The sequence below is a fragment of the Carcharhinus amblyrhynchos genome, chromosome 8, assembly GCF_965287045.1.
Source record: "Carcharhinus amblyrhynchos chromosome 8, sCarAmb.v2.hapA, whole genome shotgun sequence".
Lineage (NCBI taxonomy): Eukaryota > Metazoa > Chordata > Chondrichthyes > Carcharhiniformes > Carcharhinidae > Carcharhinus > Carcharhinus amblyrhynchos.
This window is the reverse complement of record NC_137331.1, coordinates 29,308,381-29,323,385: the sequence shown is the minus strand read 5'-3', so window position 1 is coordinate 29,323,385 and position 15,005 is coordinate 29,308,381. Positions and strand designations below refer to the sequence as shown.

The 15,005-nt window shown below is 40.0% G+C and overlaps 1 protein-coding gene across 6 annotated transcripts in view; it reads left to right on the top strand.

The window, feature by feature from the left end:
- Window positions 1-15,005, top strand: part of ubr5 (ubiquitin protein ligase E3 component n-recognin 5) — a 140,865-nt gene that overhangs the window by 64,417 nt on the left and 61,443 nt on the right. For 5 of the 6 annotated variants that reach the window (XM_080193823.1, XM_080193825.1, XM_080193822.1 and 2 more), the window contains 5 exons: window positions 110-264; window positions 6,582-6,779; window positions 9,680-9,890; window positions 10,930-11,056; window positions 11,691-11,842. In XM_080193823.1, coding sequence (XP_080049949.1) covers window positions 110-264; window positions 6,582-6,779; window positions 9,680-9,890; window positions 10,930-11,056; window positions 11,691-11,842 — 843 coding nt within the window. The remainder of the gene's footprint in view (window positions 1-109; window positions 265-6,581; window positions 6,780-9,679; window positions 9,891-10,929; window positions 11,057-11,690; window positions 11,843-15,005) is intronic. The other variant, XM_080193821.1, reaches the window with a different exon arrangement.

Genomic DNA, 15,005 nt, shown 5'->3' with positions numbered 1-15,005 from the left:
ATTTGGACCCATTATTTGCTAAGGTAACTACGGGATGGGATGTTTGTATAAGAGATGGTCACCCAATAGATGTCTGATCTCCTCATGTCTATTGTAACTACTCTACCAGGTGTTCATACTGTGCTGAAGACGGGTAGCTGGGTACGCTACTGTATCTTTGATCTAGCTACAGGGAAAGCTGAACAGGAGCATAACTTTCCTACAAGTAGTGTTGCCTTCCTTGGCCAGAATGAGCGCAATGTGGCAATTTACACAGCTGGGCAGGTATGTTGTATTTCAATTTTCGATTGCTTCACAAATGCTAATCCAGTAACATGATCAGTTACATTGGTTGTTGCAGGACAAGCAAGCCACAGGCTGTACTTTCAGATCCCACCAGGGTAGGTTGTGAGCCTGAACTCAGTTAATATTGTAATTTTGAATGCAGAATAACCATAAGAGCACCAGGATTGTTGTTAAAAACTGAATTCATTCTTGATCTCTCGGAGAACAGAATCTACTCCCTGGTGAAGCATACATGTGATTCTAATCTCTTGTGTGGAAGGTGTGGAAAGTCTGAAGAGAGATCTGGATAGGCTGAGCGAGTGGGCGAGGACCTGTCAGATGGAGTATAATGTTAGCAAATGTGAGGTTATCCACTTTGGTAGAAATAATAGTAGGAGGGATTATTATTTAAAGGGTGAAAAGCTGCAGCATGCTATGGTGCAGAGGGACCTGAGGGTCCTTGTGCACGAATCGCAAAAGCCCAGTCTGCAGGTGCAGCAGGTGATCAAGAAGGCAAATGGAATGTTGGCCTTTATTGCGAGGGGGATAGAATACAAAAGCAAGGAGGTCTTGCTGCAACTGTACAGGGCACTGGTGAGGCCACAACTGGAATACTGTGTGCAGTTTTGGTCACCGCATTTGCAAAAGGATATATTGGCCTTGGAGGGAGTGCAGAGAAGGTTCACTAGGCTGATACCGGAGATGAGGGGGCTAGCCTATGAGGAGAGATTGAATAAACTAGGTCTGTACTTGTTGTAGTTTAGAAGTCTGAGGGGGGAATCTTATAGAGACATATAAGATAATGAAGGGGCCAGATAGGGTAGAGGTAGAGATTCTTCCCACTTAGGAAGGAAAGCAGAACTAGAGGGCACAGCCTCAAAATAAAGGGGGGGGGGGGGGCAGTTTAGATCGGAGTTGAGGAGGAACTTCTTCACTCAAAGGGTGTCAGTCTCTGGAATTCTCTGCCCATTGAAGTGGTGGAGGCTATCTCTTTGAATATATTTAAGTCATGGGTAGATAGGTTTCTGAAAGACGAGGGAATTTAGGGCTATGGGGAGAAAGCAGGAAAGTGGAACTGATCCACTTCAGATCAGCCATGATCTTGTTGAATGGCGGGGCAGGCTCAAAGGGCTAGATGGCCTACTCCTCCTATTTCTTATGTTGATGCATAATTAGTCTCAATGACCTTGGAGCAGCTAGTGATGAATAAAAAAAAATTCTTTGCCTGTGTTGCCTGTAACTGATGAACAAAATATTCATAAAAACTTGATTGTGCTCTTTGTCCGTGTAATTTAGTTGCTGGAATTAATTCAATAGCATTGTTTCTTAAAAAATCTGAGCCCCTATGTTTTAATAGATTACGGTCTTTCATTCAATGTAGAGATTTGAGTTTGCTCATATTATAAATACATAAAAGTTAACATGCAAGCAATTAGGAAGGCAAATGTCATGCTGGCCTTTAGTGCAGGAGGATTGGAATACAAGGGGATTGGACTACATGTCTTGCTGCATTCATACTCACTTTATCTCTGATGTTCAGCTCTTGTCTGTTTTAACCAAGGCTGTAATGGGATCAGGAGCTGAGTGACCCAGACGGAACCCAAACTGAGAGTCAGTGAGCAGGTTATCGCTAAGTGAGTGCTGTTTGGTAGCTGAGTCTGGTGATTAGGATGTAGGCAGCACAATTTTAATTCGCCTCCAGTTTATGAAGCATAGAATATGGAACCAGCCAGGAGTGCATTTGAATAGCTGAGTCTGGTGATTGTAGAGACGTGAATTATGCACAGTCTTGGTCCCCTTATTTGAGCAAAGATGTAGTGGCATTGGAGGCATTTCAGCAAGGTTCACTAGATTGATTCCAGAGATTGGGGAGGGTTTTCAAATGAAGAGAGATTGAACGGTTCAGGCTGGAATTTAGAAGAACAAGGGGAGATCGAATTGCGGTATACAAGATGGCAAAAGGTATGGATAAAGTAGACGTGGAGAGGATGCTGTCTCTTGTGAGGCATTCTAGAACAAGAGGTCAAATCCTTAGGCTAAGGGATAGCAAATTTAAAACAGTTGAGGAGAAACTACTTCTCCCAAAGGGTTGTGAATCGATACCCCAAAGCGGTGGATGCTGGGACAATGAGTAAATGTAAGGAGCAGTTAAACAGATTTTTAATTGGTAATGGGTTGAAGGGTTATAGGGCGAATGCAGGAAAATTAGAATGAGAAGCATATCATCCAAGATCAAATGGTGGAGCAGACTCAATCGGCCAAATGGCATAAATTTGCCCCATAACTTAGGAAATTATGAATAAGGTTCTTTGCAGCAGATAGGCTGAGGTGGACGATGTTATGAAGGTGGGTCTTGGGATCAAATATGGTACCAAGGCTGTAACCAAATTGGGTTTAGTCTGATCATTGCCAAGGAGAGGGATGGAGTTGGGAGCTAGGGAATGGAATATGGACCGGGGACATGACATATATAGTGACTTAAGTCTTCCTGGTATTGAGGAAATTTCTTATCCAATGTTTGATGTCAGAAGAGCATTTTGATAACACAACAGTGGTTAAAATTGAGTGAAGGTGAAACAGTAGTTCTTTGGTGTCATCAGTGTACATGTGAAAATAATCCTACTTTTGGATGATATCACGGACGGCAATATGGAGATGAGCATTTGGAATCTCACAAGCAGTAACTTGGCTTAGGAGTCAATTATGAGAGGGGTAAGGTAGCCAATCAAACCATTGGAGAAGGCTCACTGGACCAGATTGTTTATTGCACATCATTTTCATGTGTCACTGTTCCAAAACAATGAAAGTTTGTCATTCGTCCTGTGAGGCATCTGTTTTTTATTTTTGTAAGCGCAGTCATTCATGGAATGCGGCTAGCAAGGCCAGCATTTATTGTTCATGCCTGATGACCTTTGAGAACAAGTTGGTGAAATGCTGCAGCATACTGTTGGGGTGTTCCAGAATTTTGTCTCAGTGGCAAGGAAGTGATACGTTCCCAAGCGAAAGTAGTGTGCGACTTTAATGGTAACTTGAAGATGATGTTCTTCTGTCCCTGCTATTCTCCTAAATAGCTGAGGTAGCAAATTTTGAAGCTGCATCTTATAAATAAACGTGCTGAAGTCATGTTGATGTATGGGATGCTAATCAATTGTATGTTTTGTCCTGGATAATGTTGATCTTTGAGTGTTGTTGGAGCTGATTTGTCTCGACGAGTGGGGAGCATTCATCACACTGTTAACTGGGGCTTTGGTGGTGATGGAAATTCTTTGGGAAGTCAGGAAGTGAGCCAGAATAGTCATAAAATTTGTTTTGGTAGTAACATGCTAATATTGTTGGACGATGGGACAAGCTTGATTATGGAAAATTATTTTTCTCCTCTGCAGGTAATATTTAGCTAATGTGCATGGATAGAAACTTGACATTTGCATTAATTTGTTGAGTTATCAGTTAGAGCAAAACTGTGATTCAACAATTAATGAGTTTAAATAATAGTCAAAATGTAATTTGTGTTTATCCTGGATGATTGGACGTTGGCTAGGCTTGAACCAGTTGTGTAGGTTTTCTCTGACAGCTTTTTGTAATAATCCTTTCAGCAAATTGTGTTGATATTCAGGGTGAACAATTTGAATGTGTAGTGCATAAGGCCTTATATCAAATCATAGAACCCTACAGTGCAGAAAGAGGCCCTTCTGCACTGACCACAATCCCATCCAGGCCCTACCCCCACATCACTACATATTTTACCCACTAATCCCTCTAACCTAAACAGCTTAGGACACTAAGGGACAATTTTAGCATGGCTAGTCAACCTAACCCGCACATCTTTGGGCTGTGGGAGGAAACAGAAGCACCCGGAGGAAACCCACGCAGACATCAGGAGAATGTGCAAACTCCACACACAGTGATCCAAGCCGCGAGTCGAACCCAGGACCCTGGAGCTGTGAAGCAGCAGCGCTAACCACTGTGCTACCGTGCTGCATTATTTCAGCCTTCTTAGTGCTGATTACATTGGAGGTTGAAATAGTGAAGATGACCAATTGTGTTCCTTATTGAATATAGGGAGTGATTTTTTTCTGAATTTTTATTTTGAATAATTAAGATGAATCAAAAGAAATTCTATTTTCGTACACAAGGTTCTTGTGCCATGATCACTATCTAGTGGTTGTTCAGTTGTTCCCATTTCTTTTTTACTTGCTGCCTTGTGGTGATACGAGCCAAAGAGATGATGTTAGGCTCCAAATGACAACGCCCAGTTATATATCTGTACCAACTGGCTCAATGTATTCACTGGCTTTGTGTTGTTCGACTATTCCAACATGGAGTTTTGGTGAGATAAAACTTGAATTAAAAATGGATGGACCCAAACCATTTTTGTTCATCTTTTCCTCCCCGTCCCCACAAGATTTTTGCCCTTGCCACTGATTCCATTACTCTTTTGCCACTGGTTCCATCTGCCTTGACCTCTGCAGAAGACAAAACCAGACTGTTCTCAGTGACTGAATTCTTGTTGTCCCTGAACTGAGCTTCTGACTCCATATCCTCTTGTTCACAAAGGCTGCCCTTTTCCACATCTACAATCTCCAGCGTCTATCCTATCTCAAGTTATGCTCCATTTAGTTACCTTCAGACTCTAATTACAATGCTTTCATGGGCAATCTCCTTTCTTCATGATACATAAACTTCAACATCCAAAACTTGGCTGCTACGTGCTCTGACCTGCACCAAGTACTGCTCAATTATCGTCTCTGTATTCGCTGACTGACATTGCATCCAAGTCCACCCAAATTACAATTTAAGATGCCTCATGAACTTGCCCGTCCATATTTCTGTAAACTCTCGAACTCTATAATCCTCTGACTCTGGTCCCTTGAACACACTCCTATTCCTTGTGCATACTCCACTCATTTACCTCAGTTGAGGACTGTATATTCAGCTGCTTGAACTTCAAATTCTGCACGTTCCTGCTTAACTCTCTCTGCTTCTCCACTTCTTCCATGATGCTCCTTACCCCACTGCCTCCCTTTGACCAAGCCTTCAGTTGTCGAATTTAATATATTTTTCTTTGGCTCAGTGTTTATCCTTGTACATTTTCCTAGTTTAAAGGTGCTATATAAATGTGAGCTCCTGAGCCATTGACATTCCTGCTGTTGTAGTCTGTGTTGCACTTCCTACTCTGAGTTAAAGATGTTGTTTGGAGATTGGTGGTATGGAAGATTGCTTGATTAATTGGGTGACATAAAAGGTTGGTGTCGCCATATAATTACATTCCTTTTCCCTACCAAGGGGATGATGGCACCACTTATTTGTAAGTAGAGGCTGGAACTCAAAGTGTAGCTATGCGTTGAGTAGGAAATCTAATATTTTCTGATAATGAACAAACATTTTTTAAACTTGTTGGATTTAGACCTAACGTTGGTTTGTGGGTAGCAAATAATCGAGAGGTGATTTATTATCTTACTGTAGATCTGAAGGCTGCTTAATAAAACCAGTGTCCAGAAGTTGCAACTATGTTGTGACAATTGGTGCGTGCATTGATCAGTGTTGATTGCGAATATTGACAGAAAAATGTGTTGATAGACAGGGGGTATGGATAACCACATTGCAGGTCGTACGTGACGTTGTCAGTTAAAGACTTTTATTTTAACAAGTATTTGTATATTTTAAAAGGTTAAATTTTTAATACACAGGGCAGCACAGTGGTTAACACTGCTGCCTCAATTCAATTCCCGGCTTGGGTTACTGTCGGCTGACTCTACATGTTTTCCCTGTTTCTACATGGATTTCTTCCCATAGTCTGGAAGGTGTGCAGGTTGGGTGCATTGGCTATGCTAAATTTCCCTCAGTGTGCCCGAGCAAGGCCCCAGAGTATGATGACTGGGAGATTTTCACAGTAACTTAATCACAGTGTTAATGTAAGCCTACTTGTGACACTAATAAATAAACTTAAACTATACCGTTGCCTTTTGGGAAAATGATTCATTTTCTTAACCTTGTGCCATGCTCGCACAAATGCAGCTGCACATTACTATTCAGAAAGGAGCTTTAAAGAGTTAGCTTGGTTTTGTGAAAATAGTAAGTTTGAACTAAGAGTGAGAGGTCATAGCTAACCTGGCCAGTGTAACATAACTTGTTCAGTTATCTGAGCCTGCATGATCTACTTCAATTTTTAGCCTTGATATGTATATTTTATAGCTTAGGTGTGTTTGTGATGAGGGCAGTTGACAAGCTATCAGAATTGTCTATGAATTCTGGGGAAATTCATGTCGATTGCATATTTGAGAATGCGTTTCTGATTTGCATATTTTTATTATTTTTAGGAATCTCCCATTATCTTAAGGGATGGAAATGGCACAATCTATCCAATGGCTAAAGATTGCATGGGTGGAATTCGTGATCCTGACTGGTTAGATCTCCCACCAATTACTAGCCTCGGAATGGGGATTCATTCTTTGACAAATCTTCCGGCAAATTCATCCATTAAGAAGAAAGCAGCTGTCATAGTAATGGCTGTAGAGGTAGGTTGATCAGCTTAAGGTTGAATATCCCACATTTACAATGGTATTTTAGCTTCATCACTTGTGTTTATGAACTAAATATTAGTACAACATAGCCTTATTTGAATGTCATATACCACATGTAATTATTGGCTGAACCAGTGTTAGTGGGGGAGAGGCAAACTAGGCTTTGCAGGTGTACTTTAGTAATTTTCAACATTGTCCTTATTTTTGTGTACAATAAGTTTGGTCATTGATTTGGCAATGCAAATCTATTCATATGCACTGAATTCAATCACTTTTCCACACTGTAAGACCTCAAATCAAATCTCCTCACTTGTCAAGAGAAAAACGTTTTGGCATTGTGTGCTTATTTTGGGTAATCAAGAACCTTTTAGAGCTAGCTATCAATGAAGAACAGTACAGTTGTTCCTGTGTGATATTTCTCTGCCGCACTCCTATTCTTGCACACCTCTACAGCACTGGTTGCAAATTCTCAGATCCAAGTACTGCAGCACCTAGATGACCCACATGGTGCACGTGCCTGATTGGAGTGCCAGCAACTTGTACAACAGATTCATCTACACTAAACTGACCTCTGCCAGATTCTTCCTAGATTGCGAACAAATCTGGATTCAGTCTCTCCCTTCTGAGGCCACCCACACACCTTTTACCATTCCAGCATCCTCATCTAAATTATTGACAAAGATGGTAAACAGCAGCAGCCTGCACAGCAATCTGTAACAATCAGCTGGATTAAACATTGGTCATTAAATTATTCTGAGGCATTATTTTGTGAAAGTAATCTCCAGAATTTCCATGCTGCTGGGGACTGCCAATAAACATGAAATGAGCATTAAGACAGCATATGCATCTAAAATGTGATATCTCAATTTAATTTGAGTTGTGGTTCTATATTGATCTACATTTTGTACATGGATTTTTGGGACGAGAAGTTTTTATTTGCCAGCAGCCCTTGACCTTACTCGCTTTCACATGATTTGAATGTCTAGCTTTAAAGATGAGCAATAAAAATGCTATTGCACAATATTGTGACAACAGCAACTTCCATTTGTGGCAACACTGGCATCTCCACGTGAAGCAACTTGGGATTTTATCAGTAAAGAAAATGTTAGTAAACTGGCAGAATGAGCATGTAATTGGCAAATTAATTTCAATACAGGCAAATGTGAGGTATTAAATCTTGATAACACAGGCTTGCTGCTGCTTGGTTAATCGTCTTAATGGAGTAAAAGAGCAAAGAGATCTAGAGATACAGATGCACAAAAGCAGGATTAATCACTATTTTTGAGGGGAATAAAGCAAATCACGCACTAGAAAGATGAGGTCAAGCGTGTGTGGTGTCATGTCTAGAGCGGTAGAATTAAAAAGCAGAGAAGTTACATTATACTTGTATAGAACCTTGGTGAGACCATGTTTGGAGCATTGTGAACAGTTTGAATCTCCACAGAGCATTGAAAAAAGTGCAAAAAGAAGCCACAAAGTTGTCACAGTACTGAGAAGTCTCCAGGAAAGTCCAAACAGGATGAGGCTGTTTTTGGCTGGAAAAAAGACAACTGAGAGATTATGGTTTTTAAATTCACGAGGGGGTTTGGCAGGGTAGATGTAGAGAAATATTTCCACTTGTGGAGACCAAAAGTTAGGACAATAAATATAACACAAACCACCTGGCCCAAGTGGACTGCCTCTGTGTTGTACGCTTTATGTAATATTTGACACCGAGCTACATAGAGAGGATAGGACAGGTAACCACAAGTTTGATCAAAGAACTAAGTTTTAAGGATTGGCTTAAAGGTAAAAGAGTTGCAAAGATTTAGGAAGGAAATTACACAGCTTGGGCTGAGATGCCTAAAGATATAGTCACTGAAGGTGAAATGGTTTTTAAAAAGAGCTGGTGATCTGCAAGAGTCCAGAACTGGAACAAAGAGATCTGAGAATTTTAGGGCAGAAGATGGATAGAATGAGAGGTGAAGCCTTGGAGAGATTTGAAAGCAAGGATGACATTTTAGGAGTAAAGCCATTGTTGGATTGGAGCCTGTATTTGTTTAGTACACAACAGGATTGATAGATAAATGTGATTTGGTGTGAATTAAGATGCACACAGCACAGTTTTGAATGAGCTCAAGATTGGGGGCAGCCAGGAGAGCATTGGAATTTATCTTAATGCTGAATATAATTGGAGAAAATTTCTTCCAATTTTGGAACCTATGTACGGATGTTTTTTTTAAATCCTGTGCAAGGCCCAAAGGAGAGCATTTTGCTTTGATTTACTGGGTATCCCCTGCAAATCAATATTCTTAAATATTATGCCAGTTAAAACTTTTATGTTAAAAGGTTGTTACTGAAGTTTAAAAACGAGCACTCTTGGCAATTGATAGAAATTAAAAAGAGAAGATAATTTACATTCAACAATTAAATAGATCATTATTCAGGGCTTTTAAGAAAATTGGTGGAGTTGTTAGTTCTATTGCAGCTTTTTTATATACTTTTTAACATAAAATTAGTGGAAATATCATCATTTAAAGATGTTTTTACTTATTTTCTTGCCAAATTGATTGTTTTTAAAATGTAAAAAAAATGTTCTTTTAGTTCTTTAAGGGCATAATGTTAGGCTTTTTAAAAAAAACCTTGTATGGAGATTGTAATACAACATTGCATACAGCAAAGTTTACAAATACCACTTGCGGTGTACACTACTTATTCATTGTACGAAAGATGAATTAAGAAGGGTCAATGATTCTGAAAGAAATCTTCAGTTTATACATTGTACAAAAAGGGCAGAGAAATTTAGCTACGTGAGTGTGTATGTTAGATATTCTGAACCAGGACAATTGCCATGCTGCTATGAATACTGTGAGCAAAATCTGTCAACATAATTAATCTTGATTTTCTGTCTACAGAAGCAAGCATTAATGCAGCACATACTGCGATGTGATTATGAAGCTTCCAGGCAGTACTTGATGAATCTTGAGCAGGCTGTTCTGTTAGAACAAACACCGCAAGCACTGAATACATTCTTAAGCAATCGATGTGATGGAAATCGTAACGTTTTACATGCCTGTGTCTCTGTCTGTTTTCCCACAAGCAATAAAGAGACAAAGGAGGAAGAAGGTGAATTAAAACTGTTCATATGATTTGTTATTTGAAAGTGAAGCTTTTTTGTGAATGTAGAACTAAACATTTTAGAAATATTGATACTCAAAAGATTGGTTTGTTTTGATGCCTGTCAAGTTCCATCAGTCAGTTGAAAAATGATACGCATTAAATATGGATAGCATTTTAGTGCACGTGAGGAGGAAAGTCTAACCAGTTTTGGATGTATCAGAGTTATGTGACGCCCCTGAAGGATGTGGGGATAGTAAAGGTAAGGTAGAATACCAGCCATGGTTACATTAAATGGCTGAGCAGACCCCCACGGCTGAATGTTCTACTCTGCTCTATTTCTTGTTTCCATACTACTTCCGCAATGAGGGATTCTAGTGGAAAGCATTTTATTTTCTAACTGTTTGCTTAATGAATGAAAAATCAAAATTTGACATTATCATCTTGAGTGAGTGAAGATCACAGTTTCTTCAACATTTGTTGTCCCTCAGTTATCAGGAAGGGAGCATTTTCAATTTGGCTTCTCTCCTTCCACTTAATTGTTCAGCATCTTGAGTCGCAAGCATGGTTAGGGAGATTGTGACATTCCACACAGTTCAACTTGAAACTGGCAAAGAGACCATTTGGCCAAGCCTTATTCTGGGGCATTGACCATTAATATTCAGAAACCTTTTCGCCTGAGAACATGAAGTTTGCTGCCAGCACTGGGTTCTTTTGTTTAAAAAAAGTTTAAAAGCTTTTGGGACTTCTGATATTTCGTGCTCAATGGGAACATGGTGTTAACTTAATATCTGGATAATTAGACAATGATGAGACTCAATTATATTTCTCCTAATTTAAGCCTGAACTTGGGGTGGCACTTTTGCCCTTGTAGCATCTTGTCTTATCAAATTCATGAGTTTAAATGATGACATTTCAGAAAATCTGTATTGGTGAACGAAGTGATCTAAAATGAATTCTTTCAGGTGTATTCTTTGGTCTTGCTCGTTCTATTCCTTTTGTATTATTGTTACTGAGACCTAGTGACTTAAGTACTTCTGTCCCACAGAAGCAGAGCGCTCTGAGAGGAATACGTTTGCGGAAAGATTATCAGCAGTTGAGGCCATTGCAAATGCAATTTCAGTGGTGTCGAGTAACAGCAGTGGGAACAGGACTGGGCCATCTAGCAGTCGCAGGTGAGTGCACATATAAAGACAAGCTGTTCTAGTTGCTAGACATTATCTTGGTGCCCGTTATCCAAATGCAGTCTCGGCCTGAAATACCCTCCCAGATGGAAGCCCCTGGAAGCTGGAGCTCTGACTGAATATTTTCATTGTGGGTGGGGGTGAGAAGCTGGGGTACAAAGGCAACTTGTGCCAATTATTATCTTTAAAGGATTGGGTTGGTTGAAAGATAGCTGTTGAGTAGTTACAAGGGTAATTTTCTACTTTATTAATTGGAGCTTCAGGTTTCCAAATTAAATTGAATGCATTGGTGTTAGCTTCTGGAAAGAAAGGCAGCTCTTGCAGTGCATGCATTCCAAAGTTTATGTGAGTGCATTAATGCTGAAGCTATATCAACCTGGTTAATAAACTGCTTTACCTACTAGGATGAAAGTTAAGCTAATATGATTCCAGCTTTTCATTTAATTTTCAATGTATTAGTGTAGTTAGAACTTTATATATGTAACAACTGGTTTACTTTTTAGTAAAACCCAGTGATCTAGGTGTCCCTGGCTAATGATTGTAGCAGCTAACTGTGTCATGGCAGGATATGAGATTATATTTAACCACAAAATAAATAATATGTTCCACTAATTTCTCCATCCAGCTTAAGATTGCGTGAGATGATGAGGCGCTCACTAAGAGCAGCGGGCTTGGGACGGCATGAATCCGGTGCTTCATCCAGTGACCATCAGGATCCAGTATCTCCCCCTATTGCTCCGCTTAGCTGGGCACCGGATCCACCTGCAATTGATCCAGGTTAATGTTTCCTGATTTTATAACAAAATAATTTGCTGAATGCTAGATCTTGGTTAAAGTTGTAGCAAGAGAATTTGAAGAGTAATTTCACCATGAAATTGTGTTAGATATTAGTGTGCATTTGCAAAGTAGGCAGACACCTTGGACAGCTACTTATAGGTGCATTTGCTGAGAAGGTAAAATGGCTGTATTCCCTTTCAGTGCAAGCTCATATGTTCAGATATAGAAGATTTGTGTGACTTGCAGGTGGCATGATAGCATAGTGGTTAGCACTGCTGCTTCACAGCTCCAGGGTCCTGGGTTCGATTCCCGGCTTGAGTCACTGTCTGTGTGGAGTTTGCACATTCTCCTGGTGTCTGCGTGGGTTTCCTCTGGGTACTCCGGTTTCCTCCCACAGTACAAAGATGTGTGGGTTAGGTTGATTGGCCGTGCTAAGAAATTGCCCCTTAGTGTCCAGGGATGCGTGGATTAGTGGGTATAATATGTAGGGATATGAGGGTAGGGCCTGGGTGGGATTGTGTTCAGTGCAGACTCGATGGGCTAAAGGGCCTCTTTCTATACTGTAGGGTTCTATGATTCTATGACTAGCCATATTGATCTTGACACCAGAATGCTAACTTTGCGACAAAAGTAGAAGTGTCTGAATAAGAATGAAAGACTTGCATTTATATCATGGTTTTTGTGACCCCTAGACATTCCAAAGCAATTTGCAGACAGTTAAATAGTTTTGAAGAGTTCTAGTGTAGGAAGCAAGCAATTTGCAATTTTTACACACAGGGAAATGATCTGATTTTGGTGCTAGTTGAATCAGAAATGAAGACCAGGGACTAGGAAAACTCTCAAATTAAAACAGAAAATGCTGGACAAACTTAGGTTTGACAGCATCTGTGGAGAGAGAAACGCAGAACGTTTCGAGTCCATATGACCCTTCTACAACTGAAGGGTCACGTGGACTCGGCGTCAACTGTTTCTCTCTCTAAAGAAGAGCTGAGTTTACCCAGCATTTTCTGTTCTTATCTTCAATTTCCAGTGTCCACAGTATTTTGCTTTACCAAGAGAACCCTGTTGCTTATCTTCTGAGAGATCTGTTGCATTTGCTTTAAAGGCAGACAGGACCTCAATTTAACTTATCATTTTAAAAGCCTGCACTCACCCAATATTGTTAAAGTTTCTGAGCAAATGTCCTTGATCTGAAACGTTAACTGTTTCTCATTCCATCGATGTTGCCTCACCGGAGCATTTTCTGGTTTTATTTACTTGCCAATACGGCACTGGCATAACAACCTAAATTGTGTGGAAGTGGGTCTTTATCCCACACCCATCTGACTTGGGCGAGAATGCTACTATTGTTTCAAGGAGGATGCTTGTCCTTTCTACATAAAATAAGTGACAATGACATACTGTTCAATTTACTTCCGGCTGATATATTATTTATTTATTTGCATTTCACTGATTCTGGGAGCACATTATTGATCATATTGAATCCCCAATAGTTTTCGGAAGCATACGCCTTCACTGCTTAACATTGAAGTTTCTGCATATGTCTAAGCTTAGATATTTTTCTATGCTTGATAAGATTTTTGTTCGGTTATTGGTAACTGCAGCGTTGGAATGATTATCTTTTCATGCCAAATTCTTGGTTGGGATATACACCAGCATTCAAACATTGGCCGTTGATGCTGGGTTCTGGTGAAATTGTTTGTTATATCGTGTTACTTCTGGTAAAGGCCAAGAAAATTTTGGAATTTCAAAATAATCCATTGATCCTAAAAGAATTGGGGACACCCAATAATATGATGAGGTGCTGTGTAAATGTGCATTATATTTTTTAAGGAACCGCAGCCTATTCTGCACAACACATTGGTATTACGAATGGTGGGTAGGTATTATAGTAACAGGTGATTCGACCTTTTGCAAAGTGACTATGCAGTTAGGCTTGTTGAAGAAGAATCCCAACTTCAGACAGATCAAGTTTATCACCGCTCATTGAGGTTGTTCAGAGAACAGCCCAGAATGAGTGCAACAATGGAATGGTGTTCACTCAAGACTGAGGAGTTTACCTGTCTGTCGTAATGAAAACCTTAGATTGTTAATGCCCCCCTTTTGCTGACACCAGAACATAGTTTAATTGAGCATTAACCTTGGCTGGGACTCCATTAATAGCTACCAAAACTGTGACTTGGTTTTTGTGCAACAGTGACCTCGTAGCTCTGCAAGCCATTGTGTTTTGTGTCAGTGAATGGGTACGGATATAATAATTGGTGCTGGGGGGATTAGTTAAGAGGATAGTGGACCAAGCAGTAGTACCAGTGCCAAAAAACATGTTTTAAAGCAGTAACTATCCTTTCCAGTCCACAAACTACCCACATCACCACTTTTGGTTGAGTCTAAGAGCCTGGAGCCCTCAAGATTTCCAGCATCCTTTTCTGTTCTACAGTTTGTATGTAGATTCCATATGTTTGTGCGTTAACTGAGTAAGGCACATTGACCTGAGCAGACAAGAAGTAATGTTGAATAATACAAATGTAGCCCAAAAAGCTGAATGCTTATCCAAATCTGAACTCCTCAACTGCAGGTAGTTGTTGAATTGCTAATAACTTTGTTGGTATATCACCGAGTTGGGTATTTTATGCTGTAAAGCAATTGTCAGTGTAATCACTTCATAAATTCTTCTTATCCCTTGGACTGAACATTGTAACTTTTGCAGTTAAAATGGATATAATCTTTGGAATTTGGCACTGTAGAAGCGCCTGGTTTTAAATTTCAGGCATTCTTAAACCTGCATGCCAAGGAATTACATTGTTCCATTTCAAATGAATGCTAGTTTAGTCTGGAGAACAGAAAAATGTGGTGGAAATTTTTAAATGGTGTTAATGACAATTTGCAGTGCACTTCGTAGGATAGAATATGCTGTACTTTGGGAAGCTCGTTACCTTTCGAAGGCGACCAGTCAGTGGTTTAAAAGAGCCAGGCAAAGACCCAGAAGTGCCCTTCACCATTTTCAATTGCCATGTGCCAGTACTGATTTACTGATTCCATCCCTGACTTTTGTTTCTGTATTGAAACTTGCCAAAAGGGCCCCAAAACACATTGGAGTGAGATTGAAAACTAATTTTTCCATTTAATAGAATAAGCTCCAGTTCAAAGGAATGATTTTACAGTT